This window comes from Lathyrus oleraceus, chromosome 1 (assembly GCF_024323335.1).
Source record: "Lathyrus oleraceus cultivar Zhongwan6 chromosome 1, CAAS_Psat_ZW6_1.0, whole genome shotgun sequence".
Classification (NCBI taxonomy): domain Eukaryota; kingdom Viridiplantae; phylum Streptophyta; class Magnoliopsida; order Fabales; family Fabaceae; genus Lathyrus; species Lathyrus oleraceus.
Genome location: NC_066579.1, coordinates 19,329,433 through 19,344,536, shown reverse-complemented (window position 1 = coordinate 19,344,536; position 15,104 = coordinate 19,329,433). Strand labels below are relative to the sequence as shown.

Sequence of the window (15,104 nt, the reverse complement as noted above, 5' to 3'; positions counted from 1 at the left end):
AGTCGACCAAGTTGTCTACCAACTTGTTTATGTTGTCAAAGGAAACATGTATTTAGGAAAAACTATCAAGGTCAGTGTAGTCAACACACATCTTCACTTGCTACTTGCTATCTTGACTAACACCAAATTTGATAGTCATTAGTGTAGTTCATCTCTAAGATGAAGTTAGCTTGGATGAGCTTGTTCATAATATTATTGGCAACCTCAACCTTTTTTTGGTGATTGAAGACGTCTTTTCTGAGCGATATATTTTAAAGAAGGGATGATGTTGAGTTGATGACATACCATGATAAGGTAGACATTCGACATATCCTTGGGAGAGTCTGCAAAAGAGGTTTATGTTAGCCTTGAGAAACTTGATGAGTTCCTAAGGAGGCTTGCCAAATTTTCATAACACAAGTTGAGTTGGTCTCGTATGGGAGAGATTTTTGTGGATCGTACTCGCCCTCATATGTGGCTTCTTTTAGATAGGCATTGAAGCTTATGACATTGATGTTTAGGGGGTGTTGTCTAGAAGAGATAGTCTTTTTCACCTTTCTTTAAAGGCCCGCCACAAGAGGCTTCTCTATAGAGTCTTGCGTCAATGCTTAGCTCCTTTTAGGTCAGTATACATAGTCAAAACATCATCTTAAATATTATGGTATTTCATTTTAATTAAAAGATAACTCAACAATAGAAAAAAATATATAAAATAGTATAATTTCTAAAATAATTTAATAGAAGGTAACTCATCGATGATAAAAGTTTAAAAATTGTAAGATTAATGGCATAATAATGGTCCAGAGAATATCAAATATTTTAACTACAATTTATTTAAAAAAAACATACAAAATTAGAACTCTTAGAAAATTTAGTTTAAAAAATATTATTGATACATTACTCTTACATTTTTTATATCATTAATCAACATGACAATCATAAAAGAAACTCTAAATTTCTTTAAAATAAAAACTATATTTTTATTTAAAAATAAAATAATAAATCAGCAAAAATAAAAATGAATATCTATCTTTGTTTTATTAAAAATTAGCTTTGAGAACATTTTACTAATAAAATAGGAAAGAGTCTAACTCAAGCGAGCAAGATGGGTTAAAGTTACGTGAAAGGATATCGATTATGATTGAAATTATAATAACATGGCCCGTTAGCTCAGTTGGTTAGAGCGTGGTGCTAATAACGCCAAGGTCGCAGGTTCGAGACCTGCACGGGCCATTTTATTTTAATTTTTCAATTTTTACGCTTTTGTGACAAAATGTATAAAAACGCCGTTGCCGGGGATCGAACCCGGGTCACCCGCGTGACAGGCGGGAATACTCACCACTATACTACAACGACTGATGTGTCACTTTATGACAATCGATAGCTATTAATTCAAACTTTATATTTTGTAATCAAACAATCCATAACCACACTTTCATTTTGTTATCAAATTTAATTTTAGAAGATTACTGCATACATATCAGTATATCATCTCTGTAATTAAGCTCATCAAAATCATTTTACAGTACACCACAAATTATATCTAACCTATTAAGCTCTATTATACACGGGCGGATCCACATAGCCGACATCGACAAACTCAATATTATATATATCGTTATATATAAGTTGTCCCAATATATACTATACATCATATATTACATGAGCATTGCTCTTACAACTTTGTATACACGAGTTTTGTCTCTGCGAATTTAAAATTTTTGGATCCGTCAGCATACGATTGCTCATAGTTATGAACAAATAGCTAGACCATCTTGTGGTAATAAACTCCTTTCTTGATTCAATATTGTATCACTAACTGCCTTATATAAAATTATCCATGAAGAAGAGTAGATATCCACATAACTCCACAAAAATGTAGGGTTTGGACTTGCAGGGCAAGAAGTAATCAAATCCAAAACTGAAACTGGTTTAATATTTTGTGGAAAATTGAATGCTAAGTTATCAACTTTGTGTTCATAAATCATGCCATTTTTGTCCAACTTGTACTTTGAAGTTCCTTGAAATTCTCCTTTAGCTTCCCAAGGTACTCGTGGCACGCCTTTAAGGTTCCACCTAATCAATATTACATTCTTTGAAGGTTGCCACACTCTGTATACATCAAGTGATATCTCATGAAACAAGAGTTTTCCATGAAACCTCAATGCCCAGAAGATCAATTTGTACTTTTCAATTCCAGTAAATGTGTTCAAGGGGTCCAAAAATGTTATATCATCCCTGAAAAGTTATCAAACTTCTATGAAAAAAGGAATGGAGATGATAAAAGTTAAAACATTAATAGTGAAATTACCTATAGATATCATAATTGAGGTCTTTGATGAAGATCATAGGCATGTCTTCACGGAGAGTTCTCACAGCAAGTCCAAGGTTGACATAGAATTCATCTTTTGGAAGCTGTTGTTGATGTTTATCTTGAATACTTGTAGGTGTGTTAACTTGTGAAGAAGAGGCTGAGGAAGTTGAAGATACAAGAAAATGAGAAGTGGGTTTTGGTTGTGAAAGGGTTTGATGAAGAGGTTTATCTTTGGATTTGAATTGAGTTTGAAGATAAGGTTGGAGATTTGGTAGAAGAAAAGCCATAACCTTTTTAATGCTTCAATGATTTTCAAAGGTACTATTAATCAGGTTGTTAGAGTTGAGATTTGTAAGATGATTGTTCTGTTTTGTGTCTGTGAGTTTGTGTGATGAAGCAAATTGAGACAGTTGTTGTTAACTTTGTTTTATTGTGTGATGTTTGAGTGGCTTTGAATGTGGAAATGAGATTGGCATGAATAGAAACAAAGATTCTCATTTTGCATATTGATCCTTGCATTTTATTATATTTTCCCTTACAATTAGGGATTAAATTTTTATGAGAAAATAGATAATAGAAATCTCTGTAACACTAACACCTCTGTAAAAAGGTGTGTCCGAGTCTGTGTTAGTATCAGACACCAACACCGACACGACACTGCCACTTGTGATTACATTCAATTTATTAAATTTTTTAAATTATCATCTACATATCAGTATTGTATCTAGTGTGGTGTCTATGTTAGTGTCCTTGCTTCACAGATAGAAACACAGCCGGGTGATTAAAAAACTACAAAGAGGCCAGAGGGAATTCTGAAATGGATATTCTTGAAGATTCTTACTTCATTCCAAGAGTCAATACAAAGAGGGAGCACATTCCTTTTTCAAGATACCTTGCATTTAAGCATCTTTTTTTGTTTTGTTTCTATTATCAGAACAGTTTCCTCTAATCAAATGTCATCTTCTCTGCCTCATGTCTATAAGACTCAAACAACTGAGAGGAAAGATACCGCTCGCCGAAACTAGGGAACACCACCTGCACCAACCAAAACGACGTGGATTCGTCTGTTACTTGAAACACTCTTATCACCATATCAATGCACATGAAATATCAAGTATTAATGAAACAAAGTTGAAGGTGTATTTTTTTAATGCCAAATAGTTTCACAACTCTAAATATATCATTCCAGAATTATTTTTTGAATTATTGAGAGGCGCATAAACGTACAGCGATGAGTTTGCCGGAATTTTCTGGCCTCTTTCCCAGTTTTATTGCTGCTGCGGCTGCTGCTCCAGACGAAATCCCAACCTAAAACATCATTTTCAACCTATAAAAATAGAATAAGATGAAAACAACTTATGGACAAATCATAAGCTGTTTTCATAAGCTTTCTCAAACAGTCTTACAAGTGCTTATATCAGTAGATAAATCGGTATAAATTTATAACCATGGCCATACCAGCAAACCTTCTTTTAGTGCTAACTGTTTAGCAGTTTCTATAGCTTCTTCACTTGTAACCTGAATAATTTCATCAAGTAGATTAACATCCAGCACTTCAGGAACAATGCCAGCACCAATTCCTTGAATCAGATGCATGCCTTTAATATAGACACGTAACACATCCGGTTAGTATGTCGCCGTTCAAATGTCAGAGTTTGGAATTAAAATACCGAATAATTGCCTAGTGAAGAAAAGACGAATAACAAATGGAATTTGAGTATGTAGTTCAACAAGCTGATTAGGAAAAGTAATAAATGTTTCTAAAATTAAACCATAATTCAAAAATCATAGCATTTGGTTTGGTAGATGCAACGAAGGATATACGCTTCTCTAAGATTGATACCAAAAGTTTTTTTCACTGAATACGAAGTGGTAATAACCACTAGAAACTCACACACAACCGTTAGTATCAGAGTTCGAACCCTAGTGATAACGTCCAACCTAGCAATATCAACTTCTACCAGTTGAGCTAGACTTTACGAAAGATACCAAAAGAATTCTAGAAAGAAAATACTACGAGTTAAAGGAGTTGGAGGAGAAAATACAAACATAAGCATTGGAAGTTCTATTAGAGAATTTTACCCGGCTGTCCTCCACTCAATACTGCACTTTCAACTGGTTCCACTCCATATACCTTGATGAAAACAAACAACATTAGCATCTTAAAGAAAATTCCAACTTCAAAAGAATTTAAACTATCTTCCCTTCACATATAGGCATTTCATGTGACATAAAAATGAACCTTGATTTCCGGGTTTCTCTCCTTGAGGAATTTCCCTGCACCTGTTATTGTACCACCAGTTCCTATACCTGCTACAAGGGCATCAACTTTCCCTCCAGAGTCTCTCCATATCTCAGGGCCAGTAGTTTCATAGTGAATCTACAAGAATGTGACAAAAGCTTTTTCATCAGAATGTTACTCCTCCGCCCTACAACGAGTGACACATTTACAAAAAAAAAAACACTTTAAAATGAGTGTCATTTTCTATTTTCAATGTAACATCAATTTTTCTTTCCAATTGGACACTTAAAGTAATACTATGTGCATCGCTCCCGAGTCAATATCCTCCACTTTATATTTATGGTAACGGTAAGTACACCAATACTTGATAAAGTTAATTTGGTAAAATCATCTTTCAATTATAGAATTTTTTTTGTGTGTAAAATAAATGGAGTTAGTTACAACATTCCAACACCTCAAGATGAAATTACCTTTGGGTTTGCAGGATTTTCAAATTGACGAATCATAAAAGCATTCGGTATCTCCTTCTCCAACTCCTCGGCTTTTTTATGACTACCATTAAACCCCTTGGCAGGATCTGTGATATGCAGCTCAGCTCCAAAAGCGCGGAGCAAAATTCTTCTCTCGAGACTCATTGAAGCTGGCATTGCTAAAACTAGCCTGTAACCTTTAAGCGCTGCAATGAAGGCCAGCCCAATTCCGGTGTTCCCACTTGTAGTCTCGACAAGAACAGTCTTTCGCCACCACGTCCACAGCCGGCAAAAAGAAAAATCTCATTAAAGAAAATTCAATATCGAGCATGGCATTACTATGACTAGACATGATTGGTTAAGGGGAAAAAAGAAGTGTCTCAAAACAAGAATCGTATTACTAACCTTCCCTGGTGTAATCAGACCCTTATCCTCAGCATCCTCGATCATACTCAATGCTATCCTGCATACCAAATTTCCAAATAACAGTAAGAACGTCTCCATTTACCTAAGGTGATTCAGCTCTACTCGATAGCCTCTTCAGCTTTTCAAATAAAACTCCTATTAGAATCAAGAGTCCGGACATAAGCTAAAAAAACTTTTGCAACAATACAACAACAATAACCGAGCCTTTTTCCACTAAGAGCGTGTTTGTTTCCGCGTTTGAAAATATTTCTGATATATTTCAAAGTTGTGTGAATAGAATATGTTTTGGGCCGCCCGCAAGGCCCAGAAGACGGAAGTCCAATTACGGAACAGGTATACCCCTTTTCCTTGGTGTCGTAGGTAACCCCTCACGAGAACATCATGCTAACAGCCCAAACCAACCCAACTGCTAACCACATCGCACGCCGTTCCGCACGTGTGCAGTTATCAACCATCCCCCTATTTAAAGAGAAAAATACGCCACTCCACATGTATTCAAATCATTTCTCATTCAAATTCCACTTTTCACTCTCTTACTGACTTGAGGGTTGGAGCGTTAACCTTACAGGTCAGCCTCCTCTCCACCGCATCGGAAACAGCAAACCACCATAACAAACTGTGAATCCAAAATCCACTATTTCCGATCAACTCTAGTTTCACTTCTATGAGACTATCCAAAAAAAAATCCCTAATAATTGAATTTCTGATTCTATTTCAGTGGTATAGCACAGAGAAAAAAATCAAATATCAGAAAAGAAACAATAAAACCTAACTTATGAAAAAGAAAAAACTCTTTTTTGATACCTACCTATCTTTGACGCTTGAACAAGGTTCCATTGACTCCAACTTGGCAGCAATTTGAGCAACACAACCTTCCACAACTTTGTTCAGATAAACCATGGGAGTGTTTCCAATTAACTGTAAAATCAACATGTAAGTTACTGTAACAATCATTTCCAATTGCAGAATAATCATGAACAGAACAAAAGGACAAAAATCATTTCAAAGAAAATACCTCAGTAACATTGTTCTTGATTGCACACTGCATCTCCATGTTTGATATCTTGGTAGAATCTGAGCACCATGGACAAAGAAAGCTTGCATTACATAAACAATTATTAAACGTACAAATCCATAGATTCACTACTATTTTTTAATCTTCACTTTTGAACAATCCAACTTGATTTTACCAATTTGGACTCTTTTGTTTTTGTAACATTTATTGAAAAATGATTGTTCTCTAAGTTGTATTTTATTTGAGTTATCTGCAATAAAAAGAATACATAGGTTAATTTTAATAATAAAATTAATATTATTTATTAAAATCATTTTATTAATTATAATTAGTAGAATAATTAAATAGAGAGAAAGTTTTTTTAAATTAAAATATAGTTTGGTATGAGTATTACATCGTCATGTCCAATGTGGTCCAATAGATTTTGATAGACTAAAGCGTATTACCTTTTAACATTACCTTTTAACAAAACCAAATGTATGTATGAATTGAAATGAAGAAAATCTATCAAGGACTTATGGACGTATGTATGAATTATAGATGAGTGACACTAAAGTAATGAAATTAATTTTATAATCTCAAACTAAAAAAACCTAAATGGACTCAATGTGAAAAAACATGAAGGTATGAATCATGTAATGGAATTCTTTAAATTTGAATGCATGATCCAAAAGGTAAATGATCAGATGAATAAGTTAAGTTGTTGACTTTTTCTCTATTGACTTTTTCTCTAATGCATTAATGATACTTACTAACAAAATGAAATGGTCATTATGTAGTGATGCAGATGAGATACAAATGAATCATATGTAGATGAAAAAACTTTTTGGGGAAATTTAGGGTATGACACTCGGCCACATAGGTCATAGTCCCAGTTAAAGCGCTTGACTCAGACATAGTAAGCGTCATCATTACCCCACACTATTTAGGTTATTTCATCATCCTCAGAGGGTTGTTTTCCCCAGACTTCTGGCTCCCACATGAAACCATGAATATGGTGAAACCTCATTAAATCTGACACATTCTCCTGAATCCTTCGTCCTTAGGTGGGCATGGCATTATGTTTTACAGGTTCTTATAAAAAGTTATTTTACTAACATGGTTTACTTCTGCCATGTAGTAGTTTTGGTCTACTTCCATGTTCTCGACAATTTCGTCCTCCATCCATATTGATATTCTTTTATGGAGAGATAAAGGGAAGAAACCAACACCATGTATCCATTCCATTCCTAGCAGTAACTTATAATTGGCTTTGGAAGGAATAATCATGAACAAGGTTGGTCGAACTATGGTTCTGACAGCCAAATCTTCCTAGATTACCTCTAGAGAATGGCCAATTTAGCCTTCATATTTGGAAAGTACAATGTTATGAGGCTTAGGTCGGTGTCAAATTTACCTATTTTTGTCAAAGGGGAATGTGTCATCAGGTTGACTAATACGCCACTATCGACCAGGACTTTGTTGACACCGTGATTATCAACTTTTGCTTTGATTAATAATGGTTTCAAATGGCTTTTCATCCCTATATATGGTTTCTCAAAAATAACATTATGTTATTCGACACATTCATTAGTCATCATATAACAACAAATTGGCTTATGCTCAACCATCTCCTCTGCAACACATTCCTCCTTCATGTCAGTTACTTCAATCACCACGTCGTATTCGACTTGAAACATTAACACCGCGTTACAAAGGACATCAAAGTCACCCTCTGATTTTGAGAAATTGTTTGCTATCATATCATAAACTTAGTTCTTACATCTTCCTTATTAGTTGACAAAAGTGGATTTACTCTCTCCTTCACTGGCCTTTTGGCCGATTCGACCTGAGGTTCGACAAGTGATTGTATGGGAAAACTCTTTCTCTTGGCTGACCTTTTGGCCATATTGTTGTCAATTTCTTGGTTTTGGTTTCTACTAGAACTTGGCATCTCTCAAAACACCTTCTTTAGGCGTTGATACCTTCATATTTGTGCTCGAGTCATGGGTTTTTTCCCTTTGTAGTTTGGATTGTAAGGATGGTTCCTGGTGACCTGAGGGTTTTTCAGGTGTTTTCAGGTCGTGTTCAAAGTTAGTACCTCTCCATTATTTTAGTTGGTGTCTGTTTTATTTTGGGGGTGTATCCACTTCCCAACTGGCGCCTTCGACTGAGGTGCATGGGTATTGGGTTTACCTTCTTTGTAGCTTGTGGCCACATTTCGTGTCCTATAGTGGGGACACCTCTTTTGTTGAAAGCATAGTTTGGCCTCGACTGAGGCCATTTTCCTCCCTTAGAAGGTTGGGGCTTAGTCTTTTCAAGGCCTTCAATAACCTTTTTTTCAAACACAACGCTGTACCTGGGGTACATCATCACTTATAAGCCCTTCAATTTGCATTGATTGAGGAAATCAACAAGTTCCTCCTTAGTAGTGGGGTAAACTGCCTTGACTTTCTCAGCATAGTTTGACCAACTTCCATTTCCATGTCAGGGCTCTCAGTAACGTCGACCATTAACCACTCGAGTGGTTCAACATAGTTTGTATCTTTGATTTACAGAGGGTTAACATCCATTTGCATTATAGCTTTAGCCGTATCAGCAAACTTTAGCTTTCCCCTCATTCAACGCTCCTTGCACCTAATCCTTGAAAGTGACACAACGAGAGGTCTTATGACCCATAAAATTATGAAAATTACAAAATCCTTTTTTCTTTCGTTGCTATAAAGGTGGTGTTTTTAGTCCCTTAAGGACTATGATTTGTCCATCGACAACTAAGAGGTCAAAAATCCCATCACACTTAGTTACATCTAAAGTGTACGTTTTAGTGACAAACTTGTCACTTTTTGGTTTGACCGAATTCTTTCCGTCATACGGTTTCAACATTTTACAAATGAAGAGAGGTCTTGGTTTATGTTCTGCCATGTTTACATCGTTCTCTTTGACCTCCTCGTATCCTATATCATATTCTCGGTCTCTCTCATATTCCTCTATATAGGAAACCTTCTTTTTTTAATGGAATTTACTCTTTATAGCCTTCTCCGCCTTCAGGCATTCGACCTATCGAAATCTATCAACAATTGAGTAATATATCTTAAGTATTGTGTATGTAGTTTCTTTTTTAATAGAATAGTGTAGAGCCCAAATAGCCATCTAGACCAATTCATGTTCAGGTACTTGAGTAAAACATCATGACTTCAACAACCTGAACATATTTAGGTAATCATCGATTGACTCAATTACCTTGCGCCTTACACTAGCCAACTCTTTGAGACTAATCTTTAGTTATCCCATGTAAAACTGTTCATGGGACACACTCTCTAATTGATTCCAGTTATGTATAGTGTAACACCCTTCTAAAATACCCCAAATATTTCAATTAAAATAGCAACATATCAATCAGAGTAATTATGCCCCGAAGGGTGTCACACAATCATTTCACAACCATCATCAGAATATCCTGTCATGCTCATTTATTTAATCCAAATTATAAAGTATCTGCATAATACGCAGCGGATAAAATCAATTCAATTATTCACATCATGTAACATATTACATGCAAAATGGTTCACAACCAATCAATAAAATATTCAAACATCCCTTCCCGATGTTACATCTATCAGAGCATGACCCACTAGGAGACTACACTAGACTCCAAGCACTAGCTCCTATTCAACTCACTGCTCGTTACCTGAAAAATAGGTGTAAGGGTGAGTTCCTCAATCAATATAATAAGCATTATACAACATTATGTAATGTTAAGTAACTAACGCATCAAATCACTCTAACCAGACTACACACTCAATAACGGCAGTATCAATTCAAACATCATATTCAATACCAATACAACTCATATTCATACTCAATATCAATACAAACACACGTATAATATTGGAATACATCCATTCATATTATACGCCATACACATATTATGCAATGAGACTCCATGCATGCGGTACCGACTATTTGTGAACATATAGTTCACCTCACCGTCCAAATCCAGGCACGGCTACCAAGTCCAACTAGTCCCACTCATTTGAGACCTAGTGACTCACTCACTAATTCCTCACCACGGGAATTAGCTACCACCCCTCAAGGGCTATGCTATGCACGCTAATTCACCTAGCATGCAAACATCGACAACAATCCATAATGACTAACTCACTAATTCCTCACAATGGGAATTAGCTACCACCATAAAGGCCACAATATGCATGCTAATCACCTAGCCATGCTACATCATCAACAACAATTCAAGAATAGACATATGCTCACACTCTAAGCCATAAAACAGTCTATTCACAAGTGCACACATAACTGATACATTCACAGTATCATGCATACCATCACACATCATCAGTATATTATCACATAAGCATATCATATCATGCCACATAATCAAAAACAGTATTAGCACACTCTACTAATGCCTATACTACTCAAGACCCAACAAAACAACAACAACATTACCACGATATCACATCTGGGAGTTTAAAACGCGAAATCTGCCCTTCAAACTGATATGGCGAACGCCATTAGGCTAATGGCGAACGCCATTAGCGTTACACGCTCTCATTCTGGAAAAACTGTCTGTCAAACTGATATGGCGAACGCCATTAGGCTAATGGCGAACGCCATTAGGCTAATGGCGAACGCCATTAGCGTTAAACGCTCTTATTCTGAAAAAAAAACCCAAACGGCGAACGCCGAAGGCATAATGGCGAACGTCATTTGGCTGTTATGTGCATAGATGTTAAATTTCTACGAATTCCCTTTCAATTATCATCTAATTTCATTCATCCACTGGCTGTTATGTGCATAGATGTTAAATTTCTACGAATTCCCTTTCAATTATCATCTAATTTCATTCATCCACTGGCTCACAAATTCATCATACAACAATCCAATCAGAGATAAAACAATGGTTATCACTATCCAGTACATATTATCATATAATACCCTTTAACCGATGATAAACCCCCCTTACCTGAGTTAATCCGGCAAATCTCAAGCTTCAAGCTCTTCTCTTCTCCAACCTTCTTCCTCTTGCTCTGCCTTTGCCCTTTTCCTCTTTCACGATCGCTTCTCTGTTTTTCACGTAAAAACCTTTTTACTCCAAAATGGGACTTTTTCCTTAATTCCAACTTATATATATTTTCCAATAAATAATTATCCCAATAATTATTATTCCAAAATAATAGTAATAATAATCCCAAATTCCAATTATTCAATTAAATTAATAAAAAAAATATTAATTTAAATTAAATAATTATCTTATTTTAATTGGGGTGTTACAACTCTCCCCCACTAAAAGAGTTTTCGTCCTCGAAAACATACCTCAAGCGAACAACTCCGGATAAGACTCCTTCATCTGACTCTCAAGTTCCCAGGTCACATTGCCACCTGCTGGTCCTCCCCAAGCTACCTTCACCAATGCAATCTCTTTACCCCGCAACTGCTTCAACTCTCGATCCTCGATCCTCATAGGTGATGCTTCAACAGTCAGGTCATCTCTCACCTGTACATCATCTATTTGGACTACATGCGACGGATCATGAATGTATCTCCTCAACTGAGACACATGAAAAACATCATGCAAATTCGCAAGCGACGGCGGTAAAGCGATACGATAGGCTACCTCTCCTATCCTTTCTAAAATCTGATAGGGACCAATAAATCGAGGTGTCAACTTCTTTGACTTCAAAGCTCGACCAACACCAGTTATCGGAGTAACACGAAGAAACACATGATCTCCCTCTTGGAACTCAAGTGCCTTCCTCCTCTTATCATGATAACTCTTCAGTCGACTCTGAGCAATTCTCATCTTCTCCTGAATCATCTTAATCTTGTCCGTAGTTTGTTGAACAATCTCCGGTCCAACCACAGCACTCTCACCGGACTCATACCAACATAAAGGTGTCCGACATCTCCTACCATACAAAGCTTCAAACGGTGTCATACCAATACTCAAATGAAAACTATTGTTGTAGGTAAACTCAATCAACGGTAAATAACAATCCCACGCACCTCTCTTTTCTAAAACACAAGCTCTCAAAAGATCCTCTAGTGACTGAATCGTCCTCTCAGTCTGACCATCAGTCTGCGGATGATATGCAGAACTCAATCTCAACTTAGTTCCCAAAGCCTTCTGCAAACCTTCCCAAAACTTCGATGTAAATCTAGGATCTCTGTCCGAAACAATACTCGACGGAATACCATGCAAACTTACAATCTTCTCAATATACAACTCGGCTAATCTCTCTAACGGATAATCCATTCTGATCGGAATGAAATGAGCCGATTTGTCAATCTATCAACAATCACCCAAATAGCCTCAAAATTCTTATTTGTCCTCGGCAACCCAGAAACAAAATCCATACTGATACTATCCCACTTCCACTCTGGAATAGCCAACGGTTGCATTAGCCCAGACGGCTTCTGATGCTCAATCTTTGACTTCTGACAAGTCAAACAAGAATAAACAAAACTCGCGATTTCTCTTTTCATTCTCGGCCACCAAAATAACCTTTTCAAATCATGATACATCTTCGTAGCTCCAGGATGAATACTCAGGCCACTACGATGTCCTTCCTCAAGAATACTCTTCTTAAATTCGATAACATCCGGAATACACACCCGATTACTAAATTTCAAAACACCATTTTCAGCAATTCTGAATTCACCACCTTGACCTTGATTCACTAGAGTCAACTTATCAACCAAAAGCACATCGGATTTCTGACCCTTTCTAATCTCATCCAGAATACCACTCGTTAACTTCAACATTCCCAATTTAACACTATTGTGAGTACTCTCACACACCAAACTCAAGTCTCTAAACTGCTCAATTAAATCCAATTCCTTAACCATTAACATAGACATATTCAATGATTTCCGACTCAACGCATCAGCCACTACGTTTTCTTTACCCGGATGGTAGTTCAAACCAAAGTCATAATCCTCCAGAACTCCAACCATCTCCTCTGTCTCATATTCAGCTCTTTCTGATCAAACAAATACTTTAAACTTTTATGGTCACTGAAAACCTCGAATCTTGACCCGTACAAGTAATGCCTCCACAACTTCAGAACAAAAACCACAGCTGCCAACTCTAAATCGTGCGTCGGATAGTTCCTCTCATGAACCCTCAGTTGTCTCGAAGCATAAGCTATAACCTGCTTATTCTGCATCAACACACCACCCAAACCCAACAATGACGCATCACAGAAACCTCAATGGTTCCGACGGACTCGGTAATATCAGAATAGGAGCAGTAGTCAACCTTCTCTTTAACTCTTGGAAACCTTCTTCACATTTGAGTCCCAAACAAACGCTTGCCCCTTTCTAGTCAACATTGTCAACGGTAACGCCAACTTAGAAAATCCCTCAATGAACTTCTTATAATAACCAGCCAAACCAAGGAAACTTCGAATCTCAACAACAGACTTCGGAGCTTCCCACTGAGATACCGCTTCTATCTTAGAAGGATCAACAGCAACACCACCTCTTGAAATCACATGACCAGGAAACTAACTTCTTCTAACCAACCACACCGGTGCACCCCACGGTGACACCCTCGGACGAATAAATTTCTTATCCAACAGATCTTCCAACTGACTCTTCAATTCAGTTAACTCAACAGCAGACATACGGTATGGAGCCATCGACACCGGCCTAGTACCAGGTACCAAATCAAACGAGAACTCAACTTCACGCTCTGGCGGTAATTTGTTCACTTCTTCAGGAAACACATCAGGAAAATCACACACCACGGCTAGATCGCAAATCACCAATTTATCTTTAGCCTCCAAAGTCGCTAACAGCATAAACAACTCTGCCCCATCTGCTACTTCCTCGTTCACCTGCCTAGCTGATAGAAACAAACTCTTTCCTTCCTCAATCTCAGGAAAGATCACAGTCTTATCAAAACAGTTGATATAAACTCGGTTAGACACCAACCAGTTCATACCCAGGATAACATCAATTTGCACTATTGGAAGACACACTAGGTCCAATCCAAAGTCTCTACCAAAAATACTCAAAGGACAATTTAAACAAACTGAAGTAGTAGTCACTGAACCCTTCGCAGGAGTATCAATCACCATACTTCCATGCATTCAGATATCTCTAATTTAAGTTGCACAGCACAATCCAAAGATATAAAGGAATGGGTCTCACCAGTGTCAATAATAGCTACGAAAGAAAAGCCATTAATATAACACGTACCTCGGGTCAAACGATCATCTGCAGAAGTCTCAGAACCCGATAAAGCAAAGACCTTGCCTTCCGACTGATTCTCTTTCTTCGGCTTAGGACACCGTGGACTGATATGACCCACCTCTCCACAGTTGAAACAAGTCGCAGTCTTCAACCGGCACTCTGCCGCCAAGTGACCACCTTTTCCACACTTGAAACACTTCTTCTCAGCACTGGTACACTCATAGAAACGATGTCCAGCCTGACCACATCTATAACATTTGGCAGGGACACTGGAGTCTCCCCCACTAGGTCTCCTCATCCCACTCTGTCTCTGGAAACCTTTGCCAGCTGCATACGGTTTCCCACGATCATTCTGATTCTTGCCTTTCCTATCAACCCTCTGCTGATAGCTTTCCGCTCTGGCCTTGGTATCCCATTCAAACATTCTGCAACAGTCGACCAAATTAGAAAACACTCTAATCC

At 37.2% G+C, this 15,104-nt stretch overlaps 2 protein-coding genes and 2 non-coding genes across 7 annotated transcripts; 1 reads left to right on the top strand and 3 right to left on the bottom strand.

Annotated features, from left to right (window-relative positions):
• The first annotated feature begins 1,138 nt into the window (after nt 1-1,138).
• TRNAI-AAU (transfer RNA isoleucine (anticodon AAU)) lies at nt 1,139-1,212 on the top strand. The gene has a single exon. It is a non-coding gene; the product is annotated as a tRNA-Ile (tRNA).
• A 51-nt stretch (nt 1,213-1,263) lies between these two features.
• TRNAD-GUC (transfer RNA aspartic acid (anticodon GUC)) lies at nt 1,264-1,335 on the bottom strand. Its single transcript has one exon. It is a non-coding gene; the product is annotated as a tRNA-Asp (tRNA).
• A 235-nt stretch (nt 1,336-1,570) lies between these two features.
• On the bottom strand, nt 1,571-2,848 carry LOC127134513 (uncharacterized). Its single transcript, XM_051061810.1, has 2 exons — nt 2,291-2,848; nt 1,571-2,217 (listed from the first exon to the last, which is right to left on the bottom strand). The coding sequence occupies exons 1-2, from the start codon at nt 2,578-2,580 to the stop codon at nt 1,731-1,733; spliced, it is 777 nt and encodes a 258-aa protein (XP_050917767.1). The 5' UTR covers nt 2,581-2,848; the 3' UTR covers nt 1,571-1,730.
• Nucleotides 2,311-6,663, bottom strand: LOC127134086 (cysteine synthase). Of its 4 annotated transcripts, XR_007807999.1 has the most exons (10): nt 6,447-6,662; nt 6,240-6,349; nt 5,411-5,468; nt 5,006-5,269; nt 4,536-4,673; nt 4,376-4,427; nt 3,752-3,891; nt 3,521-3,601; nt 3,135-3,328; nt 2,311-2,450 (listed from the first exon to the last, which is right to left on the bottom strand). XR_007807999.1 is itself a non-coding variant. In XM_051061781.1 (9 exons), exons 1-9 carry the CDS (start codon nt 6,483-6,485, stop codon nt 3,239-3,241), a joined length of 972 nt encoding a protein of 323 aa, XP_050917738.1. In that variant the 5' UTR covers nt 6,486-6,662; the 3' UTR covers nt 2,895-3,238. The 4 variants fall into 4 exon arrangements, 3 of the variants coding, with proteins under 3 accessions (XP_050917738.1, XP_050917749.1, XP_050917757.1); XM_051061781.1 differs by lacking the exon at nt 2,311-2,450 and having other exon boundaries at nt 2,895-3,328; XM_051061792.1 differs by lacking the exon at nt 2,311-2,450 and having other exon boundaries at nt 3,101-3,328; nt 3,521-3,620; nt 6,447-6,663.
• Between the last annotated feature and the right edge of the window lie 8,441 nt (nt 6,664-15,104).

Coding starts and splice junctions, on each gene's coding strand:
- LOC127134513 (XM_051061810.1), bottom strand. CDS start 2,580: ATGGCTTTTCTTCTACCAAATCTCCAACCTTATCTTCAAACTCAATTC. Junction 2,218..2,290: donor CTCAATTATGATATCTATAG/GTAATTTCACTA, acceptor ATAACTTTTCAG/GGATGATATAACATTTTTGG.
- LOC127134086 (XM_051061781.1), bottom strand. CDS start 6,485: ATGGAGATGCAGTGTGCAATCAAGAACAATGTTACTGAG. Junction 5,270..5,410: donor GTCTGATTACACCAGGGAAG/GTTAGTAATACG, acceptor TGGTGGCGAAAG/ACTGTTCTTGTCGAGACTAC. Junction 4,428..4,535: donor AGAGAAACCCGGAAATCAAG/GTTCATTTTTAT, acceptor GTTTTCATCAAG/GTATATGGAGTGGAACCAGT.